Genomic DNA, 18,812 nt, shown 5'->3' on the forward strand with positions numbered 1-18,812 from the left:
ATCAATATTGGGAACTACTTGATCAAAGTTTAAAAAAACATTGTTTTATATAGTTTATTTATCGAGAAAGATATCATATAATAATTAAAATCTAGCTTGCATTAAGTAATTTGATCGCTCTGATGTCGAGACAAAGCGCAGTGTTGAGTACCGCCACTCAACACGCAATGCTTCCAGAATTCGGCGGAAAATGGGGAATGGAGATTCCCTCTGCCTATCCTGGTGTGTGCAGGATACACCTTGAAGCTGAACTGTGTTTGGTTAACAACAATTCCTGGAACTACTGGCTTAAATAAAAAAAATAGCTCTGGATAGTTCATTTATCGAGGTATTATATTATAAGTTATATTAAGTAACTTTAGTCGTTTAATTGTAACCCACTGTACTTGGGGTCAGGTACCTGGGGCACTTATATGAATTGAGCGTATTATCGGTCACACAAAATTCTCAATTATTACCATTGGACCACGGGAGCGAAGTCGCAATTAAAAGCTAGTCAGTCATAAATGTATGTATAAGTAAATACCTTTATAAGTAATGTAACTGACATGGTAGTTGACACTGTACTAAAATTGCCGTAAAGATGGCGAGTGAAGTAAGATTTAGGTAGCATGATGGTAAATTCTGATCATCTATTACGTACCCTGGGTCTTTTTTCCTTTAGTGATGAATGCATTGAATAATCACTGAGTTTTTGTTATATATTTTTTTTTTGTTTTTTTGGTTTACCTGTCTAGTTCAATTAACCAAATAAGCGGCCATTACCATCCACAAGCTCTGCAAGTTCAAACCAAAAGTCCAGACTTCCCCCAGAAAATATCTCTAGATACATCCACGGACACCACTCAAGATATCACAAAAAAGAGCTCACAGTCTTACACAACAATTAAATGTAATGCAATACTAAAATACAGAGAAAAATCATCTCAAGTTACGTTCACTAATTACACCCATATATAAATTAAATCAGAATTAAAAAAGATATGGCTGTATAAAACATGTAAATAGCCATTTCTGGTGATTTCATTATTCATCTAGCGATTAATATTTGCATATTTATTGTTATTAGAGTTGCTTAGGTTGAAGTGTGAAACGATATTATGTTATAACATCTTTTAGGTGGGCTGATAAAACAATAGCATCTTACGATGCTGAAATTTGAAATTCCGTTTTCTCCCGTTCCGTTGAAATTTCGGGGAATTAAATTGTAATGTTCCCTCCTTAAAACATTTACAAGGCAAAATCTTTTGTTCTACGCTAGTCAGGATGTGCCTCGTCTGTCATTCGATCAGTAGCGGTGGAAACTCATAAAGTTGTTCAGTTTTTCTCAATACATGACAGAATAAGCAGAAAGAACCTAGGAACCTAGTGTTAAGACACTCTGTTCCCCATTGAGACGAATTCTTGAGGCATTGCGTATTGAGTGAAGGAACTCAAAGCTACTTTGCCTCGATTATCATATTTATAGTAATTTGCTTCAAAAAATAACATTTTATGATGAATATAAAAATATTGCCAAGACGATGTCTCACCCCAAATAGTAATACAAGTAGTAGTAGCTACACAATTTCCCCTAAAAAAATATACATTAATTACCCTAAAGAACTTTGAACCTGCAACCACACCAATTAATTTACCCACCAGCTACGCAACGGCATTGTGTCAAAATTTAAATTATGCACATTTTTATTCGAATCCGCATCCACTGACCTACTAACGATAGTCGATTGTTATTCGAAATAAATTGGTATGTAAAATAAGTAGTTTTTGACAGACGCCCATTTACATTTAGTAGCAAACTGATGTTCTTGTATAAATAAAATATGATTTAAAAATATTGTTTGGGCAGGTTTTGAAATAAGACTGGACTTTTGAAAGAAGACGGAGCACAGTGAGTGTGTCTGGGTGTCAACGCGATGATTTGAAGGTTCGATAATCCTTTGGAGGAAGTTATTTATTACTTACCCTTCCTTGCTCCATTAAGACAAAACGCGTTTTACCCCGAATTCGAGAAGAAAGTGAAGAACGATGTGTTCTTTCTCTAAGCCTACTCTACTGTTTGTAATCTTTTGAATTGGTTATATGTATATGAATAAAGCGAGTATCATATCTAAAATACTAAGTAAATAAAATAATTAAATAGGGTAGTGTCTGATTGTGATGTGACGGCATGAAAGAATTAATTATTTTATTTTTTTATATTTAGTTTTGTTCTGCTAACAATACAAACTTAACATCAAGTTCCCTCTGTCTACCCTGTTATATACGTGATACAGCGTGAAGCTGAAAAAAATAAATTGATTTATATTTAAAAAAAAAACAAAAAATACGGAACTCTACCCTCTACTACTAAAAAGTATATCTTGACCGGAATTTCCTGTGGCTTACTTTTACAGCAAATACTCGTATATCTAATATGTATATGGATAGATAGCATGTCTGCGAATTTAAAACACAAATTACGCAATAAAGAGGTTTTTATAACAAGAAATGTAAAAATATGTATTAAATGTGAATATTCTAGTATTTTATTACTGTATTTGTGCGCTCCAGTCATTTACATTTTATATGTTTTATTCAAATAGTATACTTAAGTCAACAGTTAACAAGGTTGTCACTAACAGAGGTTGTCAATTTGATTCTCGTTCAAGCAAACTTTTGTATTTATTTAATATCTATCTGTGTTGTTATTATTAGCTTTATATCATGCTAGTGGATAAAGACTTTAAATAAATAATATATGTTTTCTTTTTTTTATTTCTTACAACATTTTCTAGGAGCTAAATTAAAACATTAACTAATAACAAAAAAATGCCTACAAAAATTAAAATAATCAGCTACATGCATGGTGATCACGCTACTTAAACATGGTGACTAACACAATTTCGTTTTCTAATTTTTTTTGTTATTTTTTAATTATTATACTTACATATTTTGTAAATACTAGTATTATAACATGGTTTTCCGTTCTTGATTATTTTAATGCAAATATTTTGTATAAAACTGAAATTAAATCAGCTTCTCGCTGTATCCCCCACACGGCAGGGTAGGCAGAGGGAACCTAGTGTTAAGACATTCCGTTCACCACTTTCCGCCGAATTCTGGAGGCATTGCGTGTTGAGTGGCGGTACTCAACGTCGCATTTTGCCTCAACACCAAAGCGAATAGATTAAAATATAAATATAAATAAATACCTACTTTATTTCCTCGAGTGGGATCGAACCTACAATACAACCAGTCGCGTTAACAGGCACACTTTGTGCCCTGCGCCACCACTGGGCCTCAGGTTATATTTTGTATAAGATGAACTACAATTATAAGTTTTTTCTTATATACTTACACATATTCATATAACTTTTTTTTGTTTCTTGTCAAACTATGTATAACTAGCGGACGCGCGCAGCTTCGCTTGCGTATTTAGGAGTGAATTCTAAAAAACCACGAAATATGTGTTCAATGAAATATTTTTAAGAGTCTAAATTTCAAATTTTATAAAAATCGGTGGCGATTTAAAGATTTTTTCATACAAACTTTCAACCCCTTATTTGCACCCTTAGGGGGTGAATTCTAGAAAACCATGAAACACATGTTCAACTAAATATTTTTAAGAATCTAAATTTAAAATTTTATAATAATCGGTAGCGTTTTAAAGATTTTTCCGTACAAACTTTCAACCCCTTATTTGCACCCTTAGGGGGAGAATTCTAGAAAACGATGAAATATGTGTTCAATTAAATACTTTTAAAAATCTAAATTTCAAGTTTTATAAAAATTTGTGCCGATTAAAATTTTTTTCCATACAAACTTTCAACCCCTATCTCATCCTTTTAGGGTTAAAATTTTTCAAAATCCCTTCTTAGTGGATGTCCAGATTATGAAAGTAAACATCTGTCCAAATTCCATGTTTCTACTATCAGCAGTTAAGGTTGTGCGTGCGTCTTACCTCAGTCAGTGAGGACAAGTCCTTTTATATATATAGATAATAGGTCCACGAAAAATACCATATCTCTACAAGGTAGAAGCGACAGCGAAAGACAGCTCAACAGTTTAGTTTCTTTTAAGATATAGAACCTAAAAGTAATAGTGTCTAAACTCTAAATTCTTTATGCCTTTACCTAATGTGAGCAATAGAAAAAAATTACAAGCTTAAGCTTAAGAGCAGGAAATATTCTTACATAATAACAGACCCAATACTCCGAAGATAACGTCAATTTATCATCAAAATATGCAAACAACTGGAATACCAAGTCACAACTTCCGGTGCTACTGCATTAATTCAATTTTAACTGTTCTATAAATCCTTTTACTTTCAAAAGCTTGTTAAGCAAAGACAAATGCTGGGTACTATATATAGTATTGAAATTTAAATAGGTACATATATAAAAAAAATAAGAGGCCGTCGCGGCGCAGAGGCAGGGTGCGATGTAAGGCGACGGTTGTGGGTTCAATATCCACTCAAGGCAATGAATTATTATTCCTTAATATTTTCATTTCTTCGCTTTGGCATCAAGGCAAAAACCCGGTGTTGAGCTCCGCCACATAATGCTTCGAAAAATTCGGCGGAAAATGGGGAACGAAGACACGGAGAGTCTTAACACTAGGTTACCTCTACCTACCCTGCTGTAAAGCTGGTTTTTATTTAAAAAAAAATCCATTATTCTGAACTTCACGTTGTATCTCGCAAATATCACTTAAAGTGAAGACACTCCACTTCGTCACAAGTTGCACGCTTTACAACATAACTTAATTTATTAAAAACTATGGTCAGTGAGAGAATGGAATATAGTAACACTGTATAGAGAATCCTATTTCACTGTCTCATATTGTAGGCTGAAAATATATATCTATTTATTAAATTTTATAAAATAATATTTTAGAACAGTTCAATCCAATGTTTTGTAAGAAAAAACATATTTAATTATTTTAGTAGCCTCATATTAAATAAAAATGTTAATAAATATAAATAAATTTAAAATATAAAAATTAAGAAAAATTATTGAAAATGACAAAAAAAATATGTTTCCGCCCGGGATCGAACCGGGGACCTTCTGCGTGTTAGGCAGATGTGATAACCGCTACACCACGGAAACTATGAAATGCGTGTCGAAATTGAAATATATATACAAAAAGAATATAATTCTTTTCACATTATTCTGTAAAATAATTGGATGCTACCTAATGTTGAGACACTGCGTTTCCCACTTTTCACTCTGTTTTCGAATGATTACATATTGAGCGCAGAACTTAACGCCACGCTTTAAAGAAAGCAAATGAATAATACCTATATCCTATATGAAATATTTGATGTTCCCTATGTAGTGAAAATTGAACTCACATCCGTCACGTTTAGTCAGTTGCCACAATGCCACGACGAGCTTTTCGATTTCTAGGCTTACTAATTTATTTTTATTATAAGAAAACTTCTTGTTACACAAGAACTATGTAAATAATTTTATTATCATATTTTTGCATCAAATTAAATATTATAATTATTTCTTAATATTGACAGTATTTATAAAAAATATATATTTTTTTGCTTTTTATTTGATATTACGACTCAGCTCTAAATACACACTTTAAATACACTATTATTTATTTACTAATCTGAATTACTTTTGTGTTCTTATGGACTGTTAGAGAGGAAATTTTATTAAAATGTATAGATTAGAAGAATATTTTTACCTGCTATCTAGGTGTACCAAACCAACAAGTACATACGTTTTTGGGAATGTATCAATATAGTAAATACAACAGTGAATGAATAAGAAAGGAATACAAAATATTCTTTAAATAATAAGATTTTATTAAAAATTCTCATACAAAAGTAAATTGCAAGCATTTATAAGTCATTCTTAAATCTAACTTTTAAATGATGTAACTTATTTCTAGTCTCTTTTTAAATATATTGACTTAGCTAACTTTTCTCATTGATTTTAATTGATGATAATATTTATATGTGCAATATTATTTTTTTAAATTACTTCATTCATGTATGTTTTACTAATAATAACATTTTATTGGAATGACAATGTGCTTTTTACATTTAAATAAAATATATAGAAATATAGAAAAACAATTACAATTCAAGCATATTTTGATGTAATAAATTACACAATAATTATGATAGCTCTATTGTTTTAAATTTAAATATTAACATAATAAATTGTTTCCTTAAGCCATTTTTCTTAAAAAATATTTACTTAAGCATGTTCCACTCTAGATAAAGCCACAAAACTATGCTTAGTGTTCATGTCATAATAACCTATAGGTCCAGCGTCACAGTCTGCACAACTCAAATATTTATAATTATCCACTGTGTGGGTAAAGCCTATATTTTCAAAAGTATACATGTTCTCTACGTGATAGAATTCATTCACTTTCTCATTTTGTACTTCAATTTCTTTTCTAGTATCTTGAAGCATAAGGGGTAGGTCCTTCTGAAAACATATATAGGCAAATTGTGAATATTGATAAATAAAATATTATTAACATATTACAGTAGAATGTTTACCTCTTGATTGATATATACACCTAATTTTTTGTCTAAAATCTTAGATCCACAAAATTTACATTTCACGACTAATTTATTAGTTCCATCTTCAACGTACTCGGTAGATAGTTTTTCACTATTTTTCTCAACAGCATCTGGTTCGGACATTGTGTAATTATTTTAAATATATATATATAGAAAGTTATATGAAAACAAATTTCTAAAGCCGGGTGATTAAAATTTGCAAAGTGCAGTTTTCTAAACGGCAAAATTGCAATAGTAAAAAACAAACTGTCAAAATTTACAATATGAGTTATATTGTATTTTGGCTGTAGCTTTATTTCGACCTGGAAAAAGTAAAAAACTAAATATATACAGATTTAGAGTATTTAGATTTTTTTGAATTTATATCTTATTTGTTATTTATATTTTTGTATTTTATGGTATTATATTTTATTATAGTAATGAAGCACTTTTTACTGCATAGTAAACGTTAAACTAGTATTAACTCATACTGAATATATATATAAGAAAACAATGTTCTTATATTTAAATGTAAAATTTTAAAAATTTTACTTTAAAAAAAGTTTCTATCAACTCCATATTCTTGAGGCATATAATAATTATGTTAGATTGTTTATTTGTTTATCTATATTTTCATATGACAATAATTTCAATATTGACATAAGTGTGGTTTCTTCTTGTCAGACACATATTTTACACGTTTATTTCTTATCGAAAATTAAAATCATCTGAAAATCAATAAAATGAGTTCTGGGTTTATATCTGAATCTGAAATTTTGGAGGCTAGACGCAGTCGCCAAGAGGAATGGGAAAAAGTGCGATCGGAAGATCAGCCAAAGGGTAATCAGTTTTATGTATTAAAATAATGTATGTATCTATTAATCTACGATTCAAAACACTTTATAATAATATAATTTACTTCATATGCTTCTAACGCTTTAATACTTCTTATAATTGATTAATAATAACATTGATAAAATTCTGCATTAGGCAAATAATGTTTACTTATTACATTTGTTATTATTTTGTATAATTGTTGTACTGTGTAATTGTTGATGTAAATACTATTCAGCATTTAATAAATACTACTCAGCATCTAATAATTCTCGAGTAAATATGCAACTAAAAAAAAAGAAAAATCAACTTCACACTGTATTCCGCACATAGCAGGGTATGCAGAGAGAACTTCATGTTAACACACACCATTCCCCACATTCCGCCGAATTCTGGAGGCATTGCGAGTTAAGTGGCGGAACTCAACTCTGAGCTTTGCCCCGATACCAGAGTGAAGAAATAAATATTTCCTTTCATTGAGTGGCTTCAAAAGGGGGTCGAACCCACAACCAGTAGATTTTGAAGCACACTTTGTACCCCTGTGCCACAGCCAACCTGAAATATGTAACAGAAAATTAAGAAATATGAAGAGGCTTTTTTTTGCTTTTGCTTAATTAAAGTGAACAATTTGGAGTTTAGTCTCAACTTATATAATACTAGCGGACGCGCGCAGCTTCGCTTGCGTATTTAAGGGTGAATTCTAATAACCCATGAAACATGTGTTCAATGAAATATTTTTAAGAGTCTAAATTTCAAATTTTACAAAAATCGGTGGCGATTTAAAGATTTTTCCATACAAACTTTCAACCCCTTATTTGCACCCTTAGGGGGTAAATTCTAGAAAACCATGAAACATATGTTCAATTAAATATTTTTAAGAGTCTAAATATCAAATTTTATAAAAATCGGTGGCGATTTAAGAATTTTCCCATACAAACTTTCAACCCCTTATTTGCACTCTTACGGGGTGAATTCCAGAAAACCATGAAATATGTGTTTAATTATATACGTTTAAGAGTCTGAATTTTAAATTTTATAAAAATTGGTGACGATTTAAAAAAAACCTATACAAACTTTCAACCCCTTATTTGCACCCTTAGGGGGAGAATTCTAGAAAACGATGAAACACGTGTTCAATTAAATACTTTTAAAAATCTAAATTTCAAATTTTATAAAAATCGGTGCCGATTTAATTTTTTTTCCATACAAACTTTGAACCCCTATTTCACCCCTTTAGGGTTAAAATTTTTCAAAATCCCTTCTTAGTGGATGTCCAGATTACGAAAGTAAACTTTTGTCCAAATTTAACGTTTCTACTATCAGCGGTTACGGCTGTGCGTGCGTCTTACCTCAGTCAGTGAGGACAAGTCCTTTTATATATATAGATTTTTAATTTTTGAATAGTTAAATATATTTAATGATTTCTTGAATAGAGGCACCTGAAGAAATATATGACTCTAGGCCGTTATATCAGCGATTAGAAGAACAGAAGATGAAGAAAGATGCTGAGTATGAAGAAGCGCACAAACTTAGTAAGTTTAGTTTGATCTTAGAATAAATATTCAATCTGACTTGCCACACTCAGTCTTACCAGAAGTTAAGTTTACAAAATTTTCCTTACATACAATTTTTTAAATCTTGTAATTTAGCAGGAAACCTGAGAACCTAGTGTAATCTACCGTATTCTCCATTAAGAAACTTCAGTTCCCCTCCAGTTTTCTGCTTAGTCCTTTGGAGGAGGCTTTGTTTTGGTTGGCATAACTAAACATTATATTTGGAGAATAAACAATTTGATATTCACAGAGAATATGATCAGGGGCCTGGACGATGATGAAGTTGGTTTCTTAGATTTGGTGGAACGTACCAAAGCTGAAGTGGCTCAACAAATTCACATAGAGGAGAAGAAAGAGATGCAGGAGTTTAGGTCAGTTTTATAGTTATATTGTTATTGGTTTTCAGAGGCTCTTGCGCACAGATGTATCTTCCCATCGGACTTAGAATTTGTGTATTGAGTGGTAGAAAACACTAAAAAATGTAAATCCTATCCTATTAACAATGTATTATGGGCAGTCACAGTTACAGTCATAGTTTTATTGGCTTCATGTTGTATCATGCACAGCATAGGCAGAAGGCACAAGGAAACCTAGTGTTGAGACACTTCACTCTTAAGGACATTTCCATTCCCATTCCCATTTGCCGCCTTTTGCCTTGTTACAGGAGAAAGGAAAAGAAAATGTATTTCATTCCCCCCCGAGTGGATATTGAATCGACAAGATGTCGCGGTTACAGCACACCTTGTGCCACCGGGATACAAGGACCTCTATTTATATTTATATTAAATAAAATAATATATTTATTACAGGGAAAGGGTATCGAGCCTAGCTGAAAGTGAGGAGTTAACTCGCCTCAGAGCTCAGTTGGCTCCGGCACGCTCTACACAAACGTCTGGACAGTCACAGAAGAACAAATTGCAGGGGGTTTGTAGTATTTTTTTTGTATACTATAATGTTTGATAATTGAAGAAAATGTTTTCATGTATATTATATTTTTATATTAGTTTTCTGATCTGATAGATAAAATGCGGCGTTAAGTTCCGTCTTTTAAGACGGAGGGTCTCGAAAATCAGGTGGTCTGTGGGGAACATTGTCTTAACAATAGGTTCCTTTTACCTTCCTATATGTTGGATACAGCGGTTTTTTTTTTCAGGTGGTAGTAAGAAAAAGGAAAGCAAGTGAAATGGAAGGTGAGAAACAAAACAAAGAAAAAGAACCTTCCCCGCCCAAAAATGGTGAAGTTAATAATCAAAAGTAAGTATGCAGTGTCGAAGCGCATGCGGTGTTGCTTAGACGTGTTTTAAGCAGTAATAATTGCACACCACTAAGTGTAATCGTAACCGGTTTTTACTTACGTCGTCGTCGGTCGACCGCTTGGCCGACCGTTTGTATTATATCGTTTTGATCTTTAACGTAGAATGAATACAGTGGAAAATAGCAATGAAGAATCAACAAATATAAATTGTAATAATTTAGAAGAAGATATGACACATTCAGTAGACTTAACAACAATGGTTGAAGAGGAAGAATTATCGACGAAAGGTATGCGTCCAACAAAGAGAGTGCGGGGAAGGGAAGATGAATGGAATTTAGTGAAGAGAAGAAAAGAGAGATTAAGAGAAGTTAGTGGCATAACTGAATTATGTATTACGAGTAAAAGCATATTTCCTAAGCAATTTGCTCTTGCGAAGTTATTTAAAGAACAAAATATTATGAATGTAACCAGGGTTAAGTATATAAATCCATATAAAATTAATGTCGAAATTAATAATACTGGAAGTGCGGAGTATTTGGTTTCCTGTGAATATTTTAAAGAATTAGGATGGAAGTTTCATCGTCCTTTCGAGGTTGGTTTGTCGTATGGCGTTATTAAAAATATAGAACTAGACATATCTGAGGAAGAATTACTTGAAAATATAACAAGTCACATTAATATCGTGAATGTAAGGAGACTAAAAAGAAGAGATAACGAAGGCAGTGGTTGGACGGAGAGTGAGACGTTGAGAGTAGGATTTGAAGGATCATCTTTGCCATCATATGTATTCCTTTACAACATGAGAATTGTGGTAGATCCGTTCGTTTTCCAAGTTACTCAGTGTTCGAAGTGTTGGAGATATGGACATTCTAATAAAATGTGCCCATCTAAATTGCCTATGTGCCCAAAATGTGGAGGTAAACATGAAAATTGTCAGGCTAACATATTTCGATGTGTTAATTGTAATATGAACCATATGTCTTTAGATAGAACTTGTCCAGTGTATATAAGGGAAAAAAAATTACGTGATATAATGAGTGAATTTATGTTTCTTATAGAAAAGCCTTGGATATGTATGTGCCTCCTACTCCATTTCGTTCAACGTCGCAAGAGAATGTTATGTCGAACATTACAAGACAAGCCCCGTTTGATGCTACATATGCTTCACCTATTATTCCTATAAAGAATACATATGCACAGGCTACATTACAGTCGAAAGTGACCCAGGCTGCCTCTACTTTACAGAGTGACAAGAGGATTTCTACAGAGCGCCCCAAAGAAAAGGAAGTCATGACTGATTTTGAAGAGTTTAGCACGAACATGAATATTAATATAGATATAAGCGAAGACACTTGCAGCGAAGAAGTTTTTGACAATAGTTGTAAGAATAATAGTAAACATTCAAGAGATTACTCACTCAAATGGTTAATTGACAAATTTAAATACATTATTTTAATTAAAAAAGGCAATATTAAAAGTAAGATTATATCTATGGTTCAAGTGGGTATCGAGTGGATGGTGTCTTGGATAGTTAGTAATATACCAGAGGACTTTTCTTTTTTAGGAAAAATGTTTAACAATGGATAGTGTTACAGTTAATATTTTGCAATGGAATTCTCGGAGTATATTACCAAAAAAATTAGATTTTGAACAAATGTTGTTCTTAGAGAAAATACATATTGTTGCACTTAGCGAGACTTGGCTTACTTCGGACTGTTCACTCCATATAAATAATTATAATGTTTTTCGTCACGATAGGTCGGATTCATATGGAGGTGTTGCAATTCTAACCCATAAATCCATTAAAGCCCAAATTTGTCCAACTAGAATATCTAATTCTGGTATTGAAATAGTACATGTTAAAATTCATAATTGTAATATGATTCAGGATTTAATCTCAGTTTATTGTCCACCAAATATTCAAACTGTGAAAAGTGATTGGGACTCGTTATTTTCAGTAGCTCATTCCAAAGCCTTGATTTTAGGAGATTTTAATGCCCATCATTCGAATTGGTCAAACAAAACAAATCAAAGAGGGAATCAAGTTTTTGATTCTATGATAGATAATAATTTCATTATTTTGAACAATGGTAAAGCAACTCGATTTAAATTAGTTAATAGTATCTTACAAGAATCTGCTCCTGATATATCTATGGCCTCTTTGGATGTGGGTCTACTTTTTAATTGGAATGTTTCTAATGATTCTCTAGGTAGTGATCATATGATGATAAAAATTACGACGTCGAATAGTTTTACTCCCCAATTATCAAAAAAGAGAAATTTTAAAAAAGCTGATTGGTTGGGTTATCGTAAGTTCATTGAAGAAGCACTCAAAGATTTTAAAGTAAGTTCTAATCCAGAGGATGCTTATAATAGTTTCTTAGATATTTTAAACAAAGCTGCAGATTTAAATATTCCATATATAAAATTTAATCAAAACCCTAGTGGTAAATTTCTTCCAAAAAAGTATTGGTCTTCCTTATTATCAAAAAGTATAGCGAGAAGACGATTAGCTTTGGTATGTTTTAGAAAGAATCCCACACCAGATAATTTAAACGCGTTGCAAGAAAAAATTCGGGAAGCTCAAATAATAACTAGAAGAGCTAGGAATAAAGCATTCCGTACGTATTGTTCCTCCTTTGATGAAGGTATGTCTGCAAATAGTGTACTGCAAGGTATGCGATGGTTAAAAGGATACCGTTCTTCTAGGCCCTATATTTTAAAGTCATTAGCTGAAAGTGTACTATATAATCTAGCTCCCGATTCTACATGTCCACCGTTACCAACTTTTTTATCTAATAATGTTATATTGGAAGCTGAAATAACTAGACAAGAGTTAAATAAATGTATTAAAACTAAAGATACTGCCCCAGGGTGTGACGATATTTCGTACTCAATGATTCATTATCTTCCAGATTTGGCGAAAAATATTCTATTGCAAATATACAATCTTTTTTTCTCTCTTAATTTTGTCCCAAAACAATGGCGTCAGATTCGCGTTATAACGATTCCTAAACCAGGTCGTGATTTATCAACTGCTGCTGCAATAAGACCTATATCCCTGATGTCTTGTATGTGCAAAATTTTTCATTCCATAATTAATAAGAGAATTGAATGGTTCCTGGAAAAAGGGAATTTTTTCGCAGAGGAGACAACAGGTTTTAGAAAAACACGCTCTTGTCTAGATAGCTTAAATTCATTAATTTCTAATATTCAAATTGGTTTTTCTAATGATTTAAGTACCATAGGATACTTTGTAGACCTAGATAACGCATATAATAATGTTGATATTACCTTACTATTATTAACCTTAGATAAACTCGGCATAGGATCAGTGTATTGTAAGTATCTATGGAAATTTCTTCAAGAAAGATACTTAACAATTGAAGGTCCTGATTACGTTATTACCAGAACTTGTAGGCAAGGATTAGCTCAAGGTGATCCCTTATCTCCATTATTATTTAATGTAGCTACAATTAATGTTTGTAAGTCAATGCCTGCTTCTATATCTATCTCACAATATGCAGATGACTTTGTTATTTATAAGACCTCAACTATCAATATAGCAGCTACAGAGTTACAACATTCTTTAAATATTTTGAGTGACAATTTGAACAGCCTTAATCTTGATATTTCTCCTAATAAAAGTAAAATTTGTATTTTCAGCAAAGGCCATAAAAAATACTCAGCGCATTTATCGATTATGGGCAAACGGTTAGAGGTAGTTGATACAGTCCGATATCTCGGTGTGTGGTTGGATCGTTCGCTTAGGTGGGGAAGGCACATTAATGAAATATCTAAAAAAGTTCTTAAATTTATTAATATTTTTAAAATGTTGGCTGGTTCTAGTTGGGGTGTCCACCCTAAACACTTAAGATTATTATACATTTCCTTAATTAGAAGCCTTATTGATTACGCAAGTTTTTTTTATGATAATAGTGCAAATATTCATCTAGGGAAATTAGACAAGATACAAAACCAAGTCATGAGAATTATTGGTAGTTTTATTAAAACGACGCCCATTCATGTGATGGAAAGTGAATTGTGTTTACAACCACTATTCCTTCGTCGTCGTTACTTAGCTGGAAAATTTTGGCTAAAAACTAAATCTCGTCAGACCAATAGTGGAGGCCTAAATATAATTTCTAAACTTGTTTCATTATTCAATACTTCTAGATATTGGCACAATAAAAAGACGCCCGCATTAATTTTGGTTCATAATTGTTTAAAAGATTTCAAAATTAATACATCAAAAAATTTAGGTATGTTTTCATTGAATACTTGGGTGAGTAATATAGATATTGAATCTTTTGTTAAATATGACGTTAATTTCATGACAGGACCTAAAAGACGATTTGATTGCGTACTGTTAAAAAAAAAATTTCTAATTTTATCACATCCCAATACAGTCATTATAAAAAGATATATACAGATGGCTCTAAGGATAAGGAGGGATTGGGGGCGTCCTTTTATGACTATGAACAAAAGATAGCTGTAAAATTTCAGATAGACCCCAATATGTGTATAATGGATGCTGAGCTAATCGCTATAGCAGAAGCTCTGTCATACATAGAATCGACTGATCATATTAGTACAGTGATATTGACAGACTCTAAAAGTTCGCTCCAACATTTGGCTCGGTGTACCTCGACATTTCGAGGAACTCCGATAGCCTATACTATATTGGACAATGTCTTGAGATTGCGATCTTTGGGAAGGAATGTAGTTTTGCAGTGGATACCGTCTCATGTAGGTCTGGAGGGCAATGACATTGCTGATTTATTAGCCAAGCAAGCAATATCTGATGGGATTCCTATTATCAGTTCTCCTTTTTACACTAATTTTATTGCCAAAATAAAACAAATTTGTTATACGTTCTGGGCAGAATATTTCGATAAAAGATCCTTGGAAAAAGGTATCTGGTATAAAACGATCCAACCACACCCGTTAACATCACCATGGATAAACAATGAAACTTTATGTAGGAAAAAGATAATTGCAGCGCTTAGACTTCGTTCTGGACACATTCCAGGCAATAAATTTTTGTATTTAATGGGCAAGTCAACGACAGCTAGTTGCGACTTTTGCAATTCTAATTCAGTTGATGATGTCTACCACATATTGATGGAATGTGTCCAGAACGAAGCGCTTAGGACAAAAATAAGCTGCAGATTTCAAGAAATAGGTTTTTGTAATGCTGTTTTGGCTTCACCTCTTTCAGATGAAGCCAATATACTTTATGAGTTGGCAATATCCCGCTTAACTTAAGATATATTGTATTTAAATTATATTTTATTTAAGTTAAACTTACCAGGGCGACATATTCGCATAAGCGACAAAGCCCTTTAATTAGATTTAAAAAAAAAAAAAAAAAAAAAAAAAAAAAAGTATGTGTACTCTACTGTATCTGTAGTATGGTCGAGGAGTCATGGCCGTCCTGAACTTCAGTTTTGTGTACTTTGGAAAGAAAATAGTCAGACTACTTCTGAAAATCCTTACTTCCGTCGGAGCACAGGGTCCCAAACGTGTGACTGTAAACGCGACGATTGTTTCAAGAGTTTGGCGAGAAGTGGGAAACAAAATATCTTAATATGGGACGAAATGGCACTAGGTTCCCTCCGCCTACCAATGTGCGAGATAAAGCGTGAAAATATAAGAAAAATACCAAAACATAAAATGCATAGAATGTGAAAGTTTTAGTGACATTAACATTCTTCAGAATAGCTCATAAGACTACAATTTATGTAAACATTTTGTATAATTTGTGTATAATGTAACAACAAGTTTAAGCGGGCGAAGCCGCATTGGGATAACTAGCTAAATTATAGGTTATATATTGCTCTGATGAATAAGCTTATACTATTACACTTGTTCATCACAAACTTTCACATTTATTACATAGAAAAGGATAAGATCGCATCTGCTTTAATACTCGTAGATTCATATATTTTTTTCCTTTATTTTATTTAGATGTATATTTCCATTTTTTCGCTCCACTCAACACGCAATGCCTCCAGAATTTGGCGGAAAGTAGGGAACAGAGTGTCTTAACACTAGGTTCCCTCTGCGTATCCTGCTGTGTGGGATACCATGTGAAGCTAATGATTTTTTTTAATTATTATTTTTCCAGTGGTTCCATTCAAGCTCTATCAGGTCAGAGTGCCCTACGTCTAGTCGGTGTGTTGCCAGGGCTCGGGCATTATAGGGAGTCTGATACTGACAGCTCTTCTGATACGGATTCCAGTGATATTGAGTGTGTATGTATATATGTATTATTGTGTCATATTTATTTAACTTGCCATGACTAGCCAGTTGTGGCGCACAGGTACAATATGTGACTGTGTACAAAGTGTGGTTGTGGGTTTGATCCCCACTCAAATGAATGTTTATTTAAACTTATATTTCCATTTCTTCGTCCTAATGTTAAGGGAAAGCGCGGCGTTGAGTTCCGCCACTCGATACGCGATGCCTTTGGAATTCGGCGGTGAATGGGGAGCGGTAATATCGTATACCGTAATATATCGTAAATTGAGAAGTGCGTGGGGAAGTGTCTTAATGGGACCAACATGTCTTAACATTAGATTCCCAGTTTTCTTCTGGAGTGCCCAACATATTTTGTAAAGCTGAAAACATTTCATAATGAATACTAATAAAATATTATTAATAACAGTTTCTTTTATTTCAGTCGAGCAAAAGTTGTGTGAAGCGTGACCTTCTAGGCAGGAGACCAGATCAGATGGACGGAAAGAAGAAAGACGAAGAAAAAAGCTAGATTTTTCTTTTTTATACATATTTTTAGTATTTAAGCTTTATTTTAAATATCCAACATATGTATGATACTAAGTTATAAGTTGTTTGACAAATGTTATATACAGTATAAGCTCCATATTACCTTGTGGCTAAAATTTTTTTTAGCTCTACGCTGTATCCCGCATTCAGCAGGGTAGGTAGAGGGAACCTAATGTTTCACCCTTTCCCCCAACTTTGCCCATTTTTTGAGCCCACAACCGTCACGTCTAGTCAGACACTGTGCCGCTGCACAACGGTGGTTTCAAACGATATATTATAAATTATGTCTAACATTAAAAACTATATTGTAATTAGAAATTTTATTTTTTTTCGATTTCGGAATTGAATAATCGATTTTTTAATTTTTAAAAGTATTTTAACATTACTGTTATGTAGTGTGATTAATAAATTAATCTTTCATTTGAATTTCCTATTTATAGAAAATGTGATTTAAGTAATTAAATATATTGGTGTATATATTTATTTTAATGTGTGATTTTTAATTCACCCAGGAAAAAAAATATATTTTTGAAACGAGACTAACTTTGGGATCAGATTCTAAAACCTAGTATTAACTATGTTCCCAGTGAAATATGAATTAAATGAGAGGCCGTCGGGGGGCAACGGTGTGACTGTAACGCGGCGGTTGTGGGTTCGATCCCCATTCAAGGAAGTGAAATATTTATGTACGTTTATATTTCCATTTCTTCGCTCTGATGTCCAGATAAAGCGCGACGTTGAGTTCTGCCACTCAACACGCAATGCTTCCAGAATCTTAACACTAGGTTCCCTCTGCCTACCCTGCTGCTGAGTGCAGGATGCAGCGTGAAAAGCGTGAGCGCTGTTTTTCTTTTTTTAAATGTATATTTTAAAAACTAAATAGTATTTTTTGTTCTATAGGGAGAAATAAAACTACTTTTCTTTGCAATTATATTAGTATAAACATGTTATAATCAATAATGTCATATCAATAGATTAATGACAAAACAATACTGGAAGTACGTCGCCTTTTAAGTATTAATTTGAATTTAAGTATGTCATGTGTATCATCAATCAAAAAATCACTTAAATTTGTATGACATAAATAGAGCTCCTAAGTTTTGATGTTGTCTTGATACATTTGGTACAATTATTGCCAAATTTTTCACAATTTTAACTTCACACAAAAATAACCTACATCCCCCTTCTGGTTTCCTAGTATCTTATATACGTATTAACAGTACAAAGAACACAAATATTTTTTTACAAAATTGCTTAATCCATACCTATATTATAAATTCGAAAGTAACTCTGTCTGTCTGTCTGTCTGTCTGTCTGTCTGTCTGTCTGTCTGTCTGTCTGTCTGTCTGTCTTTTCCGCAATCAGGGCCAAACCGCTAATTTAATTGTGATAAAATACTCATACAGAGATACTTGAGGGTCCCGGGATGAACATAGGATACTTTTTTTTTCTCATATTTGTAATATTTTCGTTATATACCAATATATTAAAATAATTAATTTGACAAGGCATTTATTCCGCCATGTTAATAACAATCGTCGCTACGCGTTGCTAAGCAACAGCTTGCAAAGTTTGCTGTTTTAAGAAAACGTCACCCACAGTGAGTTTGCTTAAGGAAAGAGGAAAATTAGGAACCTTTTATTTATTTTTTGTTCAAATGTACTAAACACGCGTCGCCCACACCCATAAATAATTATTTAATGTTCAATAAATTAATATATACATATATGTGCTTAAATTACATATAAAAAAATCTGTACTGTCTTTTTTCGTAAACGTAATATTTATTATTATAATTATTTTATTTTTAGAAAAACCTAGTAATAGTAACATTCAATTCTCCACTTTCCATCAAGTTTAGAAATAT

At 32.5% G+C, this 18,812-nt stretch overlaps 3 protein-coding genes and 1 non-coding gene across 4 annotated transcripts; 2 read left to right on the forward strand and 2 right to left on the reverse strand.

Annotated features, from left to right (window-relative positions):
* Positions 1 to 5,017: 5,017 nt before the first annotated feature.
* Positions 5,018 to 5,090, reverse strand: TRNAV-AAC (transfer RNA valine (anticodon AAC)). The gene has a single exon. It is a non-coding gene; the product is annotated as a tRNA-Val (tRNA).
* Positions 5,091 to 5,780: 690 nt separating this feature from the next.
* strat (RAB interacting factor STRAT) lies at positions 5,781 to 6,739 on the reverse strand. Its single transcript, XM_085194464.1, has 2 exons — positions 6,512 to 6,739; positions 5,781 to 6,437 (listed from the first exon to the last, which is right to left on the reverse strand). Exons 1-2 carry the CDS (start codon positions 6,656 to 6,658, stop codon positions 6,201 to 6,203), a joined length of 384 nt encoding a protein of 127 aa, XP_085050590.1. The 5' UTR covers positions 6,659 to 6,739; the 3' UTR covers positions 5,781 to 6,200.
* Positions 6,740 to 7,168: 429 nt separating this feature from the next.
* On the forward strand, positions 7,169 to 17,434 carry LOC146533345 (PSME3-interacting protein). The gene is made up of 7 exons (XM_085194954.1): positions 7,169 to 7,354; positions 8,782 to 8,880; positions 9,152 to 9,272; positions 9,711 to 9,825; positions 10,055 to 10,155; positions 16,287 to 16,413; positions 16,842 to 17,434. The coding sequence occupies exons 1-7, from the start codon at positions 7,258 to 7,260 to the stop codon at positions 16,926 to 16,928; spliced, it is 747 nt and encodes a 248-aa protein (XP_085051080.1). The 5' UTR covers positions 7,169 to 7,257; the 3' UTR covers positions 16,929 to 17,434.
* LOC146533346 (uncharacterized) lies at positions 10,236 to 11,445 on the forward strand. Its single transcript, XM_085194953.1, has one exon. It carries the CDS (start codon positions 10,320 to 10,322, stop codon positions 11,337 to 11,339), a length of 1,020 nt encoding a protein of 339 aa, XP_085051079.1. The 5' UTR covers positions 10,236 to 10,319; the 3' UTR covers positions 11,340 to 11,445.
* Positions 17,435 to 18,812: the final 1,378 nt, after the last annotated feature.

This window comes from Heliconius melpomene, chromosome 12, assembly GCF_056956725.1.
Source record: "Heliconius melpomene rosina isolate 202511_hmr_F chromosome 12, ASM5695672v1, whole genome shotgun sequence".
In the NCBI taxonomy this organism is placed as follows: Eukaryota; Metazoa; Arthropoda; class Insecta; order Lepidoptera; family Nymphalidae; genus Heliconius; species Heliconius melpomene.